Here is a 17841-nt window from a genome sequence, read left to right as displayed (position 1 = left end):
GATGCAGCTCGACGTGCGACGAAGCTTCATATTTGTGACGGAGACGAGAGAAAAGCTACGACTGTGAAAAAGCTTCATCCGGCGGGAGGAAAAGCTTCAAGTGGCATGAGGAAAAAGCTTCCACCATAAGAAAAAAGCTTCAATGATGGAAAAAGCTTCAATGACTGTGGAACCGGCTTTTCTCCCTCAATTGCAACGGGGGCTCGGCGAGCAATAACGCTGATTTAATTTGCTGGAACCTAGTGTTTTTTTGTTGGAACCAAATTTCTTCATGAGGTGCGGCGGCGAGGCATTTCTTTGAATTTTTGCTGCATTTGTCTCTTTTGCTGAAACCATTAACTAATTTTGCTACAATGAGCTTTTGATTTTGTTGGAACCGCCTGAAGCGGAACTGAGACCAGATTTTTTTAGCAATTGATTTTATTGCAACAATCCAATCGGCGAGCGGGCCCGGCGAGTAGCAACGCGAGCCTGTGAGCGACCGGCGAGCCGGCCAGCGGCAGCCACAGAGCTTCAAGCGAGAGGCCATGGGAGGACGAAGAGGAAGCATGAGGCATAGAGGAACTGTTGTGTGGAAGGAGACACGCGCATGGAGGGCGGGATGGAATCGTGTGGTCTGGGACGCGCGCATCATGCCGCTATGGGCCGACCGGCCGAAATTTCAGCCGATGCGCCGGCGCCTAACAGTCGCCTTCCGATCCTGTCCAAGAAGTAAGAGAAAGGCGATCGATGACTCCTAATAGCAGCATAAAAAGGTGGGAGAAGGTCACACCACTGAGTCGGACACGCCAACGCCTTCGGTCGAAGCAAAGCAACATCCGTCCATAATAAAAGCGGAAGCTTTGCTCTCATCTTCTCCTCCGATCCAAATTCCAAACAAGCAAAAAGGCGGAGCAAGACCAAAGCGGCCAGTCTCTTGCAAGCCTCGCCGCCGTCGCCGCCGGCTGATCAGCTCCGGTGCGTGCGTGCGTGCGAGCGGGATGGGCAGCGGGAGGCCGGCTGCGTGGCGGACGTGCGCGGCGGCGGCGGTGGCTGCGTGCGCCGTGCCGGTGGCCTTGTCACTGGTGCTGCTCTGGCTGCCCCTGCTTTGCTGCGCCGTGGCCGTGGTCCGGTTCCGGCGGGCGAGGAGGAGGATGATGCAGATGTGCGGCGGCAGCACAAGAGGCGGCGGGCGATTTGGGGCGGTTGACGCCGGCGATCGGCTGGGGCTGCTGCAGAAGTACCTCGAGGACCAGCTGGAGCTCGTCGGCGCGGAGGCAGGGGGGCTCCTCCGCGACCTCAGACAAGGGAAGTGCAGCGGTTGACGGTCGCGTTTCCTTGTTCTTTTTGGAGGTCTGTAGGATGGCTAATGTTTGGAAGAGGCCGAGACGATTTTGGTCGTGTTTTGTGCTTTGTGAAATGAAACATCGAGAAATTAGAGACTACTACTTTCTTTTTGCGAAATTAGAGGAATTAGAGACTACTGCTAGCATTTCTTGTCACCGTGATTAACAAGATGGGAAAGAAAGAGATCGGCTACTAAACTTATGTTCTTTCTTTTGCTGAATTTTGGGTATGCTGTGTTCACTTTCTAATCTGACTTGCTTTGTTAATACCCGCTCGCTCGTTGTGTCTTGCATCAAACGACTAGCCGCATCGCTTCTCTCCAAGTTGAAGCTACACGGAGACATTTCTTTTGTAACAGCTGATCCAGACGCGTTAAAGTGAATTATCTTGAAATTTCCCTTTAAAACAATTTTTTTTCCTGAAACAGCTCACGAGGACGAGCTTAAACATACGCTTCTTGGCACATTGCTTGAAGCAAGAGCAAGCAAATCGCAGGCAGCATCTATCCCATCCTGTAATTCCGGATAACGCAAGCCTTGCGTGGTTTGCGCGCTGGGTTTAGATTCTACCGGCGCCAGGTTTCATCATCTCCCCGACGACGCGCCACGCGTCTCAGCTCGCCTTGCGGGCCTTCACCGCACAAGCACAAACCACCCACTCGGATCGAACCAGGGCACGTGAATGAACATTCCGATGGATGCGCTCGGGCTGGACAAATCTTCTGTCCAGAATAATCCTACACTAATATCAGGGTCGTATTTGACCAACTTTGGTATAATCTAACGAATCTAAAATATCACAAAGATGCGCGTACATTTTCGGTTGCTCCGTTAACCTTGAACCCTTTATTTATCTCTACATCATGTCAAAGTCATACTATTATATCACAAAGACGACAAATCAGGATTCAACTAAGCTGTTTTTTCTTGTTTCTAAAACAGGCGCGAAATATGTCCATCTGATTTTGTAAGCACCAATTGCTTTCTCTCTCTCTCTCTCAATTTAGTGTCTAGTTGATTACAGATTTGAATTCAATCCAAGGACGAGGAAGGAAGAACAGAGAAACAACACACACCAGCCACTCCTATCCTATCCAGCCGGCCGAAGCCGTTCCGTCCGCCCACCCGTTACAAGTGTCATCTGCTTACTTATACACTTGTCTACTAGACCCATGCCGGCCCAAATGACCGAGCAGGCCGCTTCTGGACCCTCCTGGGCCTGGCCTTGATGTTGCTTGCCGGTTCGCCCTGTAGCGGATCATGACTTGTCCTTGCCGTAGCAGCAGAGTCGCTGACAATCCCTCCTGGAACCGAAGCGGCTTGCCCCCAAGCCGGTGCCCGAGGAAAGTTTTGCTTCAGTGTCTCCTGGTCCTCCCAGGTAGCCATGGATTCAGGCGAACGGCTCCACTTGATCAAAACCTGAGTGATCGACTTGTTTTCCCGTTGGACCAAGCGGCGGTCAAGGATTCTTGCCGGAACCTGCAACAGTGCATCATGAGAGGGCAGCATAGGGAGTACCTCTCGACCAGCTTTGATGTGCTTTTTGAGCAAGGAAACATGGAAGACCGGATGAACACGACAATCTTCAGGCAAAGCCAGTTTGTAAGCCACCGTGCCAACCTTCTCTGTAATTGGAAAGGGACCAAAGTACTTGAACGCCAACTTATGATTTGCCTGCGGAGCGATAGAAGATTGAATGTAGGGTTGCATTTTGAGAAAAACAGAGTCTCCCACCTCAAACGACCGTTTAGTACGATGTTTGTCAGCTTGCATTTTCATGTGTTGTTGGGCTCGCAGAGACTGTTGTTTAACTGATTCCATGATCACATGACGATCCTCTAACCACCGGTGAACATCAGAACTGGCAACCGTATCCGTAGGGGAAATACCAAAGTAGCGAGGTGCATGACCATATACCACTTCAAATGGAGAATGCCCTGTGGATGAGTGCCAATTGGAATTGTACCACAGCTCGCAAAGCGGGAGCCACTGCGACCAACGATGAGGATGAGCACTGATAAAACAGCGAAGATATCCCTCAACCTGCTGATTGACTCGTTCTGTTTTCCCGTCTGTTTGTGGATGCTGGCCTGAACTCATTCGGATTTTGATGCCTGTTCTGTTGCAGAATTCCTTCCAAAAAGAGCTAGTGAAAATTGGGTCACGGTCCGATACCAAGGACACTGGCAATCCATGAAGGCGATACACATGATCCAAGAAGGCCTCTGCTACTGTGCTTGCAGTGTACGGGTGTTTCAGAGCAATAAAATGACCATACTTGGACAATTTGTCGATGACCACCAGGATACAGTTGAATTGTCTAGATGGAGGTAACCCTTCAATGAAATCCATCGTCATCATTTCCCATGGTTTGGAGGGTATTGGCAGTGGCTGCAATAATCCAGGATATGGTACTCGCTCAGGTTTAGCCAGCTGGCAAATTTCACACTGTTGCAGAATAGATTTGATCATGTTTTTCATATTCTTCCAGCAAAAAAGTTGCGAAATTCTTCTGAATGTTACTGGAAAACCAGAGTGGCCCCCAGCTGAGCTAGCATGCAAGTTGACAATGATCTTGTGCTGCAACTGTTCGTCTGCACCAATCCATATTCTCTTCTTATATCTCAACAGTCCATCACATAATGTAAACTCCGGATCAACATTAGGATCAACAGTCAATTTCTACATAATTGCCTGAGCGGCCATGTCATCTGAATAGCTCTGTATGATCTCTTGTATCCAAGCAGGCTGAACCAAAGATATCATGTAACAGTCTGCTGTTGGGTGAGGTCTACGAGAAAGAGCATCTGCAGCTCGATTATCAGCTCCATTCCTGTATATTATCTTATAGTTCAAGCCCACCAATTTGGTAAGAGCTTTTTGCTGCCAAGCTGTATGCAGTCGTTGCTCTATCAGGCTGACCAATGCTCTCTGATCAGTGATTATCTGGAACTCCTTGAGTTGCAAATAAGAACGCCACTGTTCTATAGCTAGCAAGATGGCCAAGAACTCCTTTTCATACACTGAGAGAGTCTGATTGCGTGGGCCCAATGCCTTGCGGACAAAAGCAAGAGGATGCCCCTCTTGCATTAAAACTGCTCCAATACCACAATCACTGGCATCTGTCTCAATGGTGAACACCTTTTGGAAATCAGGCAAGGCCAAGACTGGGGCAGTTACTAATGCATCCTTAAGAGTTTGGAAGGCTGTTTCCTCTATGCTAGTCCACACAAATATGTTTCCCTTACGCAGAAGATTGGTCAGGGGTTTTGCAATCACACCAAAATGGCGAATAAATTTCCTGTAGTATCCTGCCAAGCCCAGGAAACTTCTAACTTCCTTAACAGGAACAGGTGCTGGCCACTGTTCTATAGTACCGATCTTTTCTGGGTCTGTTGACACACCATCTTTGCTAATGATGTGGCCCAGATAAAGTAATTTTTGAGATGCAAACTCACACTTGGAAATTTTGACATACCACTGATCTCTCCTTAATACTTGCAGTACTCTTCTGACATGTTGAAGATGTTGTTTCCGAGTTTTACTGAATATAAGAATATCATCAAAGAATACCAACACAAAAAATCTCAACATTTCTGGTTCCTGAGATAATGTAACATTCATGGCTCCCTAAAACGTGTTAGGTGCACCAGTAAGACCATAGCCCACCACTCTGAACTCAAAGTGACCATGATGTGTTTTAAATGCAGTCTTATATTCTTCACCAGGAGCTAGTCTGATTTGATGATATCCAGCCCTAAGATCAAGTTTTGTGAACCATTGAGCTCCATGCAGTTCATCTAGCAACTCATCAATTACTGGCATAGGAAAATTTCCCTTAATAGTGATTGCATTCAGACGTCTGTAATCCACCACCAATCTCCAAGTGTGATCCTTCTTTTTGACGAACAGAATAGGAGAAGAGAAGGGGCTGTTACTTCTTCTAATTACTCTAGAGTCAAGCATTTCCCGAATTTGTTTCTCAACTTCATCCTTTAATTCGGGGGCCAATCTATATGGTTTAAGAGAAAAAGGCCTAGCATCGGGTATGAGAGGAATGGAATGATCGCATGCTCTTTCTGGTGGAAGTCCAACAGGAATTGAGAAAACATCTTTATATTCCTCAACCAACACCTGAATTTCTGGTAACACCTTAGCTGCATTTTCCTCAGTGACTACTGACAGTTCAATTATAGTATAAGCAAATTCCACTCGTGCTATTCCTTGTAAGGTTACTGTTTTTCCATTGACAGCAAACGTCATCCACTTTTGTTCCCAGTCAACTGTCATTGGGCTGAATCTGGATAACCAGTCCATTCCCAAAATTCCATCATAACAACTAAGAGGTAAAACTCTGAGATCATGTTTAAACAGATTTCCTTGCACTAACCACTGACACTGGGGAATGTAACTGCAGCAATTCATTATTCCTCCATTTGCAACTCTGACCTTGATTGTTGTACAATTCTTCGGGCCTGGTAATTTTGCAGCAGTGGCAGTATCTATAAATGAGTGTGTACTACCAGAGTGCACCAAAAAAGTTTTCTGCTGTCCATTGATGTCGACCATCAGTTGGAATGCCTTGCTTTTGGATGATTTTCCTTCTGCAGCTTCTGATAAGGCCATAAGATTAACTTCCTCATCATCAGTTTCTGAACCATTACTGCTAGTGCATTAGAAGAATTCCACCATGTAATGAGACTGCTTGTTTACATTGATCATCTCTGCCCCACTTCTCTCCACACATGAAACACAGGCCCTTTGCCTTGCGATAAGCTCAAAGAGCAGCCCATTTATCTTCTCCAGCAGTTTGCTTATGTGTTTCAGAGGATTTGGTGGGCAATGCTTTAGGTTGATTGACTGTCGATGTTGACTGTTGTCTCCTAGCAGTCTGATTTGGTTGTGGAGAAGAACTCGTCAGAGATTCATGTAGAAGTGCCAGATCGTATGCTGCATCCAAGTCTTGGGGATGATGTAATGCAACCATAACTCTGATCGCAGAATTCAACCCATCAATGAACTTGGTAACATAATGAACTGATTTAGGAACCGCTTCATATGCTGACAATTGGTCATATAATTCAGCGAACTGTTCAACATACTCCTCTACTGTGCCAACTTGAGAAATGCTGTGAAATTTGCGCACCAGTGCCTGATGTTGGTTGCGACCAAAACGGCACTGCAACAGCCTGCAGAATTCCTCCCACGATGCATCCGGAACTCTGCGCTGCACAGACTCCAACCATCGTGCTGCCGGTCCTTCAAACATGGTGGAGGCAAACTGTATCCATAACTGACGGGGCGTTCCACACATGCTGAAATAATCCTCACATCTCGTTTGCCATAGTCTCAGATTGGTACCATCGAACCGAGGCAGATCAATACAAGGACCAAAACCAAATTGCTCAGTACCCTCTCGATGGAATTCAGTGCAGCGAGATGATTGAACGGGGTTGAGCTCAGATCTCATACCTCTGGCAGGGGGAGGAACGTATGGAACATGATCCTTCCCCTTGACTGGTTGAGTTGAGCGGCTGCCCTCCACACCTCCCTTGCTAGCGCCCATCTGGACTGAATGGGCTTGCTGGCGGTTGCCCATGGACGACGAGTTAGCGGTCAGCGGTCGCTCCATTCCGGCACGGATCTCATCCATGTCGACCCCGATCGACATCTTGAGGTCGTCGATCCGCATCGTCAGATCGCCCACGATGGAGCGCATCGACTTGGAGGCCTCCTCATCCTGCCGCTTGAACCGCACGTCGAGGGACTCCGCCAAGTCGGCCTTGAGGAACTCGTACACCGCTTTTGTCACCGGCGACATGTTCTCCATGATTTCTCGGCGACGACGCGCCGCGAATCTCGTCGCGTGCGGGTGGTGACCCGGAACTTGTTGCGCCAGGATCTGTAGCTCTGATGCCAATTGTAAGCACCAATTGCTCTCTCTCTCAATTTAGTGTCTAGTTGATTACAAATTTGAATTCAATCCAAGGAGGAGGAAGGAAGAATAGAGGAACAATGCACAGCAGCCACTCCTATCCTATCCAGCCGGCCGAAGCCGTTCCGTCCGCCCACCCGTTACAAGTGTCATCTGCTTACTTATACACTTTCTACTAGACCCATTCTGGCTCAAATGACCGAGCAGGCTGCTTCTGGACCCTCCTGGGCCTGACCTTGACGTTGCTTGCCGGTTCGCCCTGTAGCGGATCATGACTTGTCGTTGCCGTGGCAGCAGAGTCGCTGACAGATTTATAGAGAATAATGTTACAAGGGGAAAATAAATTACTCTTTCCTTATACGACCGAACCAAAAAGTTTTACCCGCCTCTTTGCCAATTCATTGCCTCATATTTTACGGTGATGGTGATGATCGATGGAAAAACTAAAACACTTTCGTGCTTCACCCATTCCAAATCTCTACTACACTAGCATCGAAAGTGATGCAGCTGCATTTCTTGAGTCCTCTGTTGGATGCCCTGCACATATACACTATTACTCTCTTCATTTCGATGAACAAGGTGTCCACACATCTCAAATTTTATCTTCGACCATAAATTAGACTAACCAAATATGGATTTATATGTGGTAAAAATTATACCATTGAATTTATATTAAAAAAGTTTTCAATGATATAATTTACGGTCAAAGTTAAATTTTGGGAAGCATGCGTGCCTTATTCATTGGAATGGAAGGAGTAGGATGGAAATCCTGAGAGTCTACGTCCTTAATCTAACAAATAATAGTTATAAAATAGCATGATTTTGTCACACAATTAATGTTAAGTCGCTCGTTCTAGGGTGACTCCCGATCTACCACCACCAATCTCCTCTCACCAGCCGGGCCCCTCGCCGCCATCGGAGGACGCCGCCAGGCAATGCCGGTATGGTGGACGACGATGGCGAGGATCATCTGCTCTGGCTGCAGCGGCCTAAGGTGACTTCATGGTGCACAATGAGTCTTGGTGGGCAACGACCGTGGTCAGCTGGCACGGCTAGGCAATGTTCCTGGCAAAGTGTGACGGCGTTTGGCGGCTAATGGTTCCAACGAAACGGACATGCCTTCTGGGTTTTTGCTGTGCCATGGGGGATCCGAGACAGCGACATATCGACTTTGGCGGTGTTGTCCGGCCACTCGTCTCCTCGTCTTGCGCCCGATGTTGGTGACCTCCGGTCTACCTGATACGGGGCTAGACCCGGTTTCGGCCGATCTTTCACTATTGGAGTGGATTCCTGCGAAGAACATGAAGAACACGATGAACACGGGGAAGAACATAGAGAAATCACAAGGGAAAACACTCAAGAATAAGTCCAATCACACATCCACTAGACAATCAAACACACATGATCCACAAAGGTACATAAACAACAAAGAGGAAGATACAAGGTAGAGTTCATACCAAATCCAAAGGGATGGAGTCTTGATGATCTAGGTAGATCCTTCCCACAAAGGGGTCTTAAATCCCTCGGGATCTTCTCACATGCTCACATGGAGGTCTTGAAATCCACGGGAATGGTCTCTCTCTCTCTTAATAAGAGAAGGTAGGAGCAAAGCTCAACTAAGATGACCTATCATATTTCCTAACCCTAGAAATGAGGAGGGGGTGTCTATATTGAAGGAAATATGCCCTAGAGGCAATAATAAAGTTGCTATTTTATATTTTCTTATTCATGATAAAGGTTTATTATTCATGCTATAATTGTATTGATCGGAAACCTATATACATGTGTGAATACATAAACAAATACCGTGTCCCTACTAAGCCTCTATTAGACTAGCTCGTTGATCAAAGATGGTTAAGGTTTTCTAACCATAGTCATATGTTGTCATTTGATAACTGGATCATGTCATTAGGAGAATGATGTGATGGACAAGGCCCATCCGTTAGCTTAGCATAATGATCGTTTAGTTTTATTGCTATTGCTTTCTTCATGTCAAATACATATTCCTTAGACTATGAGATTATGCAACTCCCGGATACCAGAGGAATGCCTTGTGTGCTATCAAACGTCACAACATAAGTGGGTGATTATAAAGATGCTCTACAGGTATCTCCGAAGGTGTTTGTTGAGTTCACATAGATCGAGATTAGGATTTGTTACTCTGAGTATCGGAGAGGTATCTCTAGGCCCTCTCGGTAATACACATCATAAGCTTGCAAGCAAACGATTAAGGAGTTAGTCACGAGCTGATGTATTACCGCATGAGTAAAGAGACTTGCAAGTAACGAGATTGAACTAGGTATGAAGATACCGATGATCGAATCTCAGGCAAGTAACATACCGATGGACAAAGGGAATTACGTATGTTGTCATAACGGTTCGACCGATAAAGATCTTCGTAGAATATGTAGGATCCAATATGGGCATCCAGGTTCCTCTAGTGGTTATTGACCGGAGAGGTGTCTTGTCATGTCTACATAGGTCTCAAACCCGTAGTGTCCGCACACTTGACGTTCGTTGACGATACAGTATTATATGAGTTATGTGATTTGGTGACCGAATGTTGTTCATAGTCCCAGATGAGATGACGGACATGACGAGGAGTCTTGAAATGGTCGAGAGGTAAAGGTTGATATATAGGACGATGGTATTTGGACACCGGAAGTGTTTCAGAGGGTACTGGGTACTTATCGGGTCACCGGAAAGGAGTTCCGGGCACCCCCGACAAAGACATGGGCCTTATGGGCCAAGAGAAGCAGCACACCAGCCCACAAGGGGCTAGTGCGCCCCTATAGTGGCCAGCCCTATGAGGAGGAGAAGGAAATAGGGGAGGGAAAGGAAAGTGTGGAGTAGGACTCCCTCTCCCCCCTCTTTCCTTCCCCATTCTTCTTACAAGGAAAGGGGTGGTGCAGGGCAAGGCAGCAGCCCTAGGGCTGCCGCGAGGTCTCTTGGGGTGCCCTAGGGGCTGCCTCCTCCCATCCCACCTATATATACATGGGTAGGAGGCACCACACAAGGACACACCATTGTCTTAGCCACGTGCGGCACCCCCCTCAACCGTGTACTCCCTCGGTTATATTTTCGCAGTGCTTAGGCGAAGCCCTGCGGAGATCACATCACCATCACCGTCACCACACCATCGTTGTCGGTGTCAAAACCGGCCGATCTCGGATAGGGGGTCCCGAACTATGTGTCTGAAGATCGAGGGTAACAAAGGACAAGGGGGACACAATGTTTACCCAGGTTCGGGCCCTCTTAATGGAGGTAAAACCCTACGTCCTACTTGATTGTATTTGACGAGTATAGGGGTTACAAGAGTTGATCTACCTCGAGATCGTAATGGCTAAACCCTAGTTGTCTAGCCTATGAGAATTCTAATAGCCTCTACAGACTAAACCCTCTGGTTTATATACACACGGGAGGGGCCAAGGGTTGTACAAAGTTGGTTTGTGGGGGAAGGAAATAACATATCCGGACACCAATCTTGCCATACACGCATAGGGGAGTCCTATCCGGACACGGGGGAAAGTCTTCTGCTTGTATCTTCACGGCCCATCAGTCCGGCCCATATCCAATAGTCCGGACACCCGAGGACCACCTAATCCAGGACTCCCTCAGTAGCCCCTGAACGAGTCTTCGATGCCGATGTGTTCGGCACGCATATTATCTTCGGTGTCGCAAGGCAGGTTCCTTCTCTTGAGCATCTTAGAATAATTCTCCGCACAAAGGAACGGTATCCGACTCTGTATTGTAAATATAACCCATAGCCACAAAGACAGAGTATCAAAATGAAACACTATCTTTTAATGACAACCTTTCAGAGAGGCGTCACATCTGGCTCCTTAACATTTCGAACCGTTTTCATACCCGCATTTCGTGTTTTGAGGCATAGCCTCCATCGGCACGTCTTGTCAAAACAGAGACCGAGCCCGCCCATTACGGGATTCCCATTAATATGATTTTGGGTGAAACAACCGTGCCGCTCGCACGATCTCTTCGAGAACAAGCGAGTTTTAAGGCTCGAGAGGGGGGCGTTTGGTATTTCACTGCCTATAAGAGGGTAAAGAATCCTCCTTTTCCACCCATGCCTTCTTCTCGCTCCTGCCTTCCCATCTTCAAGCTCCAGCGCCCAAACTTCAACCTTTCCCACCGCCACCAACCCCTCCAGCCATGTCTAGATCCGGTTCTAAGGGCAAGTGGGAGGCCTCCCGTGTCACAGAGAAGGACATCAAGGAGTTCCGAGGTGCGGGCTACTTGCCCGTGGATATCCCACACAGGCTTCCCAACAAGGATCAGATCATCCCCACTCCGGAGCCCGGCGAGAGGGTAGTGTTCATCCCCCATTTCCTCCGAGGACTAGGGTTTCCCCTTCATCCCTTTGTCTAGGGCCTCATGTTCTACTACGGGCTAGATTTCCATGATCTAGCCCCAAATTCTTTCCTTCACATCTCGGCATTCATCGTCGTGTGTGAGGCTCTACTCCGCATCCCCACATTTCGGCCTGTGGCTTAAAGTCTTCAACATGAAGCCGAAGGTAGTCGACGGGCAGCATGCAGATTGCGGTGGCGCTATGGTGAGCAAGCTTCCCAACGCCGTCTGGCCCAAAGGGGCTTTCGTGGAGACAGTCAAGGTGTGGCAGTAGGAGTGGTTCTACATCACCGAACCCCACGATGCCAAGTGGGCGGCCGCACCTGACTTCAGATCCGAACCCCCGACGAGACTCACCTCATGGACCACCAAGGGCCTTGATTGGGGGTCCCAGCCAAAGGTGATGATGCTACAAAAGCGCATCTCCAATGTGTTGGGCAAAAACATCAAACTCACAAACATGATCCAGGTGATGCTCTTCCGCCGTGTTCTCCCTTGTCAACTCCGGGCCTCCCTTATGTGGGAGTTCAATCCGGATGTGCCCTGGACCTTGAAGCGCTTCTTCGGCACCACGCACAAAGATATATGGAAGCAACTTTTCAAGGCCCAGAAAAATTGGCCCATGGAGACCGATGACATCGGGCTCGACATTGAGAACCCGGCCTCAACGGTAAGCTTAACCCTTCCGAAGACTTATTTGATTAACACTTTGGATGTGATAAAAATTATATTTCCCCTTTTCACACAGGGCTGGATGAAGAAAGTGGAGCAGATCGACTGCCCGGCACCACTGCTGGAGAATCCGGCCACTCCCCAGTTGACGGAGATGCTGGTTCCGAAACCATATCAGGCCCTAGAGAAGAAGGCCAAGAAAAAGGGCAAAGAGGCCAAGGGAGGCCGCCACCACAAAGGTCCCTCGGATGCCATTTCCAGGAGAAATCGAAGCCCTCTCCTCTCATGAGGGATACAAGGAAGAAGAAGAGGAGGAAGCGGAAACTGACTCCCCCCAAAAGGAGAGGAAGGAGAAGAGGACGGCCTCCAGGACAGTTCGGACTCAGAGTCCGAACAAATCCGCAAGAATCTTCCTAGGGCAAAGCCCGTGGCCGCATCGTAAGTGATCGGATACTCATTGTTTATTTTCAGTCCTCCCTTTCTATTATATAAGTTATTTCATTATGTGCTCTTCAGCCCTCCATGCGAGCTTTCGAACACGCCATTGTCGGAGGGGAGCTCTCTACCACCCGAGATGGCAGAGAGCGAGACGCCGCCACGCGCCTCCTCACCTGTAACCATGGATGACACCGAGGTGTTGTCTTGAAGGACCTCTCCAGGCCACGGAGGGGTGGGCGAGGCTATTGAGAAGGCGCCCGAGGGTAATACCTCGGTCGCTGAAGACATAGGGGAAGCGACCCCTATGACAACCGACGGTGGGGATCCCCAACAATCTGGGCCCCAGTCGGACACCGTTGCGGAGACCAGTGCGGCTCCGGGATCAGGTGAGCAGCCCCCTTCAACAGAGGAGGGAGGAGCATCGGCTCCATCGGCGACCTCCACTAATCCGGAGGCGCCGAACACTCTAACGGAAGCACTGCAACTTGCATCCATCATGGAGGAGCACCGCACCCTGATGGGTGCGGTAGTAGAGAAGGTACAATCCACTAAGAGCGGACTGAACGAAGCCTTCCATAGCCTACTGACAGGCTTTGAGGTATGCGACGTAATGTCCTAAAACATTTTTTGTTTCGTATAGAGGAATATACCTGTATATAGACAGTAGCCCCTGAGCCTCTTTCTGGTTTGAAAAGCCAGACAGAGGATCCATATAGTATTCGGTAGAGTTGACATACTGTTCTATTGTTGTAATAGGCTTCCCTGCTGGCGGCGACTGCCTAGGCCGCAGAAGTGTCCGAACTCAATCGGAAGCTTCAGTTGGCCTATGAGGAGATCAACCGCGTGAACAAGCGGTGCGATGAAATGCAAGGTATGTGCATAGTGTAAAATGTGTAGCTGTATCCCATAAGTAATAACTATATTCAGAGACTAACTCATGGAACGCTTCGATTATGAGCATAGTTGGGGCAACCGAGGTCGAGACCCTCAAAGGCGCCCTTGCCAAAGCCCGACCAGAGGCGAAGGCTAACAAGGCAGCCGCTGACAAAGCGACTGCAAAGATAAAAACTGAGCAGGCCGCCTGCCGCCACCACGAAGCTTGGGCGGCCGAAGTCGAGCAAGAGCTAAAGGAAACCATCCTCAAATGCGAGGAACTGGAGGAGAAGACTTGGGCCCAATCGACCGAACTCGCCAAGGCTCTTCAAGAGGCTAAGGAGGTGCGAGTCGAGTCCCGGAGTGCTCGCGAGGAGATCTGGCAAGTGAAGCAGATAGCGGATGGTAAGGCCTTTCTTTTGTAGAGTATATGCTTTGCTTACTCGGGTGTGGAGTTCCCCGGATGCGTTTGCAGATCTGCTGAGGAGTGCTGCCGATGCCGGACAGTTCTTTCGAGCCTAGGAGTGGAGCTCGGCCGAGAAGCTGGTCTGGTCGCAGTTTCGTGCGCCGGAGCATCCAACGCCCTTGAACGACCAGATGAAGCAGCTGATGGAGCTGCATAGGGTGGCCGGTTTGGCCATGAAGGATTTAATAGTCTGGCTATGGCCAACTGAACCCATTCCGAGCAGCTACTTCGGTTTGGTGAGGCGGCTCGTCGACGCGCTGCCTGATACGTCTCCAACGTATCTATGATTTTTGATTGTTCCATGCTGTCATATTATCAATCTTGGATGTTTTATAATCATTTTATAGTCATTTTATATCATTTTTTGGTACTAACCTATTGACATAGTGCCAAGTGCCAGTTGTTGTTTTCTGCATGTTTTTTTACATCACTGGAAATCAATATCAAACGGAGTCCAAACACAATGAAACTTTACAGAGATTTTTTGGACCAAAAGGAACATAATGGGACCTGGCTGCACCTGGGGGGTGCTCTGAGGAGAGCACAACCCACCAGGGCGCGCCAGGAGGCCCAGGCGCGCCCTGGTGTGTTGTGCCCATCTCGGGTGCCCCCAGACTGCCTCTTTGCTCTATAAATACCCCAATATTCCCTAAACCCTAGGGGAGTCGAGGAGATATAGATCCAGCCACCGCAGAGTCTAGAACCAACAGATCCAATCTAGACACCGTCTCGGATGGGGTTCACCACCTCCATTGGTGCCTCTCCGATGATGCGTGAGTAGTTCTTTGTAGACCTTCGGGTCCGTAGTTAGTAGCTAGATGGCTTCCTGATACGTCCATTTTGCATCATGCATTTATATCGATATTTATTGCATTATGGGCTATTATTACACATTATGTCACAATACTTATGCCTATTCTCTCTTATTTTATAAGGTTTACATGAAGAGGGAGAATGCCGGCAGCTGGGATTCTGGGCTGGAAAAGGAGCAAATATTAGAGACCTATTCTGCACAACTCCAAAAGTCCTGAAACTTCACAGAAGTTATTTCCAGAATATAAAAAAAATATTGAGCGCAAGAAGTACCAGAGGGGGGCCACCCACCAGCCACGAGGGTGGGGGCGCGCCCTACCCCCCTGGGCGCGCCCCCTGCCTCGTGGCTGGTGGGTGGCCCCCCTCTGGTACTTCTTGCGCTCAATATTTTTTTTATACCCCCCTGGGCGCGCCCCCTGCCTCGTGGGCCCCCTGGTGGCCCTCCGATGCCCATATTCTGCTATATGAGGTCTTTCATCCGAGAAAAAAAAAACCAAGCTTTCGGGACGAGACTCCGCCGCCACGAGTCGGAACCTTGGCGGAACCAATCTAGGGCTCTGGCAGAGCTGTTCCGCCGGGGAAACTTCCCTCCGGGAGGGGGAAATCATCACCATCGTCATCACCAACGATCCTCTCATCAGGAGCGGGTCAATCTCCATCAACATCTTCACCAGCACCATCTCATCTCAAACCCTAGTTCATCTCTTGTATCCAATCTTTGTATCCAAACCTCAGATTGGTACCTGTGGGTTGGTAGTAGTGTTGATTACTCCTTGTAGTTGATGCTAGTTGGTTTACTTGGTGGAAGATTATATGTTCAGATCCATTATGCATATTAATACCCCTCTGATTATGAACATGAATATGCTTTGTGAGTAGTTACGTTTGTTCCTGAGGACATGGGAGAAGTCTTGCTATTAGTAGTCATGTGAATTTGGTATTCGTTCGATATTTTGATGAGATGTATGTTGTCATCCCTCTAGTGGTGTCATGTGAACATCGACTACATGACACTTCACCATTGTTTGGGCCTTGAGGGAGGCATTGGGAAGTAATAAGTAGATGGTGGGTTGCTAGAGTGACAGAAGCTTAAACCCTAGTTTATGCGTTGCTTCGTAAGGGGCTGATTTGGATCCATATGTTTCATGCTATGGTTAGGTTTACCTTAATACTTCTGTTGTAGTTGCGGATGCTTGCAATGTGGGTTAATCATAAGTGGGATGCTTGTCCAAGTAAGGACAGTACCCAAGCACCGGTCCACCCACATATCAAAATATCAAAGTACCGAACGCGAATCATATGAACGTGATGAAAACTAGCTTGACGATAATTCCCATGTGTCCTCGGGAGCGCTTTCCTTCATATAAGATTTTGTCCAGGCTTTTCCTTTGCTACAAAAAAGATGGGCCATCTTGATGCACCTTATTCACTTTTATTACTTGCTACTCATTACAAATTACCTTATCACAAAACTATCTATTACCAATAATTTCAGTGCTTGCAGACTTGCTGAAAACCGCTTATCATTTCCTTCTGCTCCTCGTTGGGTTCGACACTCTTACTTATCGAAAAGGCTATGATAGATCCCCTACACTTGTGGGTCATCAAGTCTCTTTTCTGGCGCCGTTGCCGGGGAGTGAAGCGCTTTTGGTAGGTGGAATTTGGTAAGGAAAAATTTATATAGTGTGCTGAAATTTACTGTCACTTGTTACTATGGAAAGTAATCCTTTGAGGGGCTTGTTCGGGGTATCTTCACCCCGACCGGTAGAGCAAATAGTTGCTCCTCAACCTATTGAACCTACTAAAAATGTTTACTTTGAAATTCCTTCGGGTATGATAGAGAAACTGCTAGCTAATCCATTTGCAGGAGATGGAACATTACATCCCGACTTACACTTAATCTATGTGGATGAAGTTTGTGGATTATTTAAACTTGCAGGTATTCCTGATGATGTTATAAAGAAGAAGGTCTTCCCTTTATCTTTGAAGGGAGATGCATTGACATGGTATAGGCTATGTGATGATATGAGATCATGGAACTACAAACGGTTGAAATTGGAATTCCATCAGAAGCTTTATCCTATGCATCTTGTTCATCGTGATCGTGATTATATATATAATTTTTGGCCTCGTGAAGGAGAAAGCATCGCTCAAGATTGGGGGAGGCTTAAGTCAATGTTATATTCATGCCCCAATCATGATCTCTCAAGAGAAATGATTATTCAAAACTTTTATGCTCAGCTTTTTGACAACAATCGCTCCATGCTCGATACTTCTTGTAAATGTTCCTTTATGATGAAGACTATTGAATTCAAATGGAATTTATTGGAGATAATTAAATGCAACTCTGAAGATCGGTATCTCGACGAAGGTAAGGAGTCAGGTATAACACCTAAGTTTGATTGTGTTAAATCTTTTATGGATACTAATGTTTTCCGTAAATTTAGCACTAAATATGGACTTGACTCTGAGATAGTAGCTTCCTTTTGTGAATCCTTTGCTACTCATGTTGATCTCCCTAAGGAGAAGTGGTTTAAATATAATCCTCCCATAGAAGTAAAAGTAATTGAACCTATTAAAGTTGAAGAAAATACTATCACTTATAATGATCCTATTGTTCCTATTGCTTATGTTGAGAAACCGCCTTTCCCTGTTAGAATAAAGGATCATGCTAAAGCTTCAACTGTGGTTCGTAAAAGTAATACTAGAACTTATGCACCCCCTGAGCAAGTTAAATCTGAACCTAATATTGCTATTGTTAAAGATCTCTTGGCTGATAATATTGATGGGCATGTTATTTACTTTTGCGATGAGACTGCTAGAATTGCTAAACCTGGTGCTAAAGATACACATAGACCTGTGGTAGGCATGCCTGTTATTTCTATTAAAATAGGAGATCATTGTTATCATGGCTTGTGTGATATGGGTGCTAGTGCTAGTGCAATACCTAT

At 47.5% G+C, this 17841-nt stretch overlaps 1 protein-coding gene across 1 annotated transcript; it reads left to right on the top strand.

Annotated features, from left to right (window-relative positions):
• Window positions 1–771: 771 nt before the first annotated feature.
• LOC119297142 lies at window positions 772–1546 on the top strand. The gene has a single exon (XM_037575045.1). It carries the CDS (start codon window positions 981–983, stop codon window positions 1302–1304), a length of 324 nt encoding a protein of 107 aa, XP_037430942.1. The 5' UTR covers window positions 772–980; the 3' UTR covers window positions 1305–1546.
• The last annotated feature ends 16295 nt before the right edge of the window (window positions 1547–17841 follow it).

Source organism: Triticum dicoccoides, chromosome 5A (assembly GCF_002162155.2).
Source record: "Triticum dicoccoides isolate Atlit2015 ecotype Zavitan chromosome 5A, WEW_v2.0, whole genome shotgun sequence".
Classification (NCBI taxonomy): Eukaryota; Viridiplantae; Streptophyta; class Magnoliopsida; order Poales; family Poaceae; genus Triticum; species Triticum dicoccoides.
The sequence above is the reverse complement of the archived record's forward strand: the minus strand, read 5'-3'. Positions and strand labels throughout refer to the sequence as shown.